At 46.7% G+C, this 2826-nt stretch overlaps 1 protein-coding gene across 1 annotated transcript; it reads right to left on the bottom strand.

The window, feature by feature from the left end:
• Window positions 1-278: 278 nt before the first annotated feature.
• On the bottom strand, window positions 279-1645 carry LOC122735234 (ruvB-like 1). Its single transcript, XM_043976602.1, is given in 1 exon segment — window positions 279-1645. A coding segment is annotated over 1 exon segment (1365 nt). The 3' UTR covers window positions 279-280.
• Between the last annotated feature and the right edge of the window lie 1181 nt (window positions 1646-2826).

Genomic DNA, 2826 nt, shown 5'->3' with positions numbered 1-2826 from the left:
ATAGCATTTTTTTTTAAACTAAAAAGATTTATTAGAAGATATTCCAGGTGAGGTTTGAAACACAGCAACTATGGGAGAAGATATAATTTTAAATTAATTGCGTCACACAAAAACTGATACTATAACTAACTGCGCATTACTCAGAACACTGACATTAAGTCCAGAGGTTTCTCTGCTCCAGAAATAGCCATTCTCACATCTTTGCTGTTTTAGCAGGCCAGGGCATCTTCTTGGTGACTTTCCATTTTCAACTCAAAAGGGTTAAAAGGCCACCATCATTTTACTTCATATATTTATCCTGTTGATCAGCAAGGATTTTGGCTGAAGACTTGGCATCATAGAAGAGTTCATTAATTTCTTCCACATGCTCCTTCTCAAGACTGTCTTTTCCATTGATCTTGGCCAGCAGGTTGGCTGGGGTCAGGAGCTGCACTGAGTATCTTAAGGTGGTCTTGGTACCGATTTCCCCCAGGTGGTTCAAGGCTTCTTCACTGATATTAATCTCTTCTGTCTGGGCTCTGATTTTTATTATCTGTTTCATTTCTTGTGGGGTGTACAGCATGGTGGGGATGATCATCACTCAGTCCAGAAGGTCAATTCCATGAGGAGAGATCACATCCTCTGTACCCCTGATGACACAGTTGCCACGGTTGGAAGCGAAGATGACGACGGGGGCAATGGAGGACTCTAAGGCTCGGTGCAGGTAGGTGAAGCATTCAATGTCCAACATGTGCACCTCGTCCACAAACAGCACGCCTGGAACCAGCTCTGCTATGCCTTGGTCAATGTACTTGTTGACCACTTTGTTAATCTCCCCTCGAAGTTTGTCTGTGATTTTGGTCTTCTTTGGCTTCATTAACTGGCCCATCATGGAAAGGATGTCCTGCCCACCCTGGGGCCTAGCATTGGCAACATCCAAGTCGTGGAGGGTCACATCCTGAATAATTTCCTTTTTTTGGTGCACGTCTCCCTTTGGCAAGGGAACATACTCTTCTGCTTCAAGGTCGAATTCAGTAGCATAGGTATCACACCTGCCTTGCCTCTTCACAGCACCGCTGTTTGCTTCTATGTATATCACATCCCCAGCCTCCACTCGCTCTTTCTGCAGACTTTCAAAGATGCTGGGGTCCAGTTTCAACTGTTTGGTTCCTTTCGCTGTTTTAAGCCCTATGATTACATGGCTGATGGTTTTGCCATATCCACCCATGGGGTTTTCCGTCTCACATGGAGTTAACTCTGTGACTTCACCTTCGTAAACTTCCTTGGTCTCCTTTATCCTCAGACCGATCGCCCTTCTAAAGTTTTCCATCAGCACTTCCGTCTTCTTAATCTCTGTGGAGTAGACCTCACTTCCTGCCATGGGACAGAAGGGGACTTTACTACCCAACTCCTGAGCAATCGCCAGGGCAAGGGCCGTCTTGCCAGTTCCAGGAGGTCCTGCCAACAAAACAGCTCTCCCGGCCATTTTCTTGCTTTTGATTAATTCTACTATCACGCCAAATGCCTCACGGGCGTTCTCCTGCCCCACCAGCCCGGAGGCCGCCTGCTTGGCCAGGCCGTTCTGGTCCAGCCCCAGCCCCTTCACATGGCTGTGCGAGGCGATGCGCTGTGTTTTCGTGGTGCTCTTCACCTCCTCGATCTTCATCTTGCCGCCGGGAGCTTGGCTGGCGAGGCTGCGGCGGCTACTGACCGGCTGGACGGCAAGCGAAGGCGGCGACTGCGGCGGGAGAGCTGCGTGCCGCCGATGGATAGCATTTTTCATCATAAGTATGTTGGAAGCGTCTTGGATCATTGCTTTGCTGGGAATAGCTATGTCATTCATAGTTTATCACTGTACAATATTGCTGTTATTGTGTACTGTTCTACTGGTTCTGCTCATTTCTCTTTGTGTCAGTTCATGTAAGTTTTTCCAAGTTTTTCTGAGAGCAACCTGCTCATCATTTTTTATATACCACAACTTGTTCAGCTATTTCCCAATTGATGGGCATCCCCTCCAATTTCCAATTATTTGCCACCACAAATAGGCATTATTTAATTTCACCACAGCTCCTTTCTGTCTCCCTCAAAAGTCAATGTCAAGGGCAGCTAGGTGGCAGTGGATAAAGCACCGGCCCTGGATTCAGGAGTACCTGGATTCAAATCCGGCCTCAAACACTTGACACTTACTAGCTGTGTGACCCTGGGCAAGTCACTTAACCCTCATTGCCCTGCAAAAAAAAAAAAAGTCAATGTCTGCTGGCAAGACAAGTCAAGGGGTAGAGCTCCTTTGCCTGTTGGTATTTTCCTCTCCAATGTAGTGATTTCCCCTGCCAGAAGTCAGCTTTGTCCAGGGATTCAGAATCTCCAATCTCTCAAACTCACAAAGTCACCTCCAAGCCTAGAAGTGTCTATCTGGGGATTGCTGTTCAGATAATTATATTCAGGAAAGGAAACACAAAGTAAGAAAGACACCCAAAAGTCACAAAGTAGAGACTCAGCTCACCCTAGCCAAGTGCACTAGGCAAATAAGTCACCATTTCTGAGGGGTTAGGGGGAAAGAGTGGCTGTCTTCTCTCCCTCCCCCACAGGGATTTACCTGAATAAACTTGGTCAGAAATGAGACAATGTAAGGTAGGTCATTCACTTTTTTTTTTTTAGTAAGGCAATTGTGGTTAAGTGACTTGCCCAGGGTCACACAGCTAGTGTTAACTGTCTGAGGCCCGATTTGAACTCAGGTACTCCTGAATCCAGGGCCAGTGCTCTATCCACTGCGCCATCTAGCTGCCCCAGTCATTAACTTTTAAAGATTTGTGTCAGCAGTTCTTTCTGCTCTGTGGTCATTAAGGG

The sequence above is a fragment of the Dromiciops gliroides genome, chromosome 1 (genome assembly GCF_019393635.1).
Source record: "Dromiciops gliroides isolate mDroGli1 chromosome 1, mDroGli1.pri, whole genome shotgun sequence".
Classification (NCBI taxonomy): domain Eukaryota; kingdom Metazoa; phylum Chordata; class Mammalia; order Microbiotheria; family Microbiotheriidae; genus Dromiciops; species Dromiciops gliroides.
The sequence above is the reverse complement of the archived record's forward strand: the minus strand, read 5'-3'. Positions and strand labels throughout refer to the sequence as shown.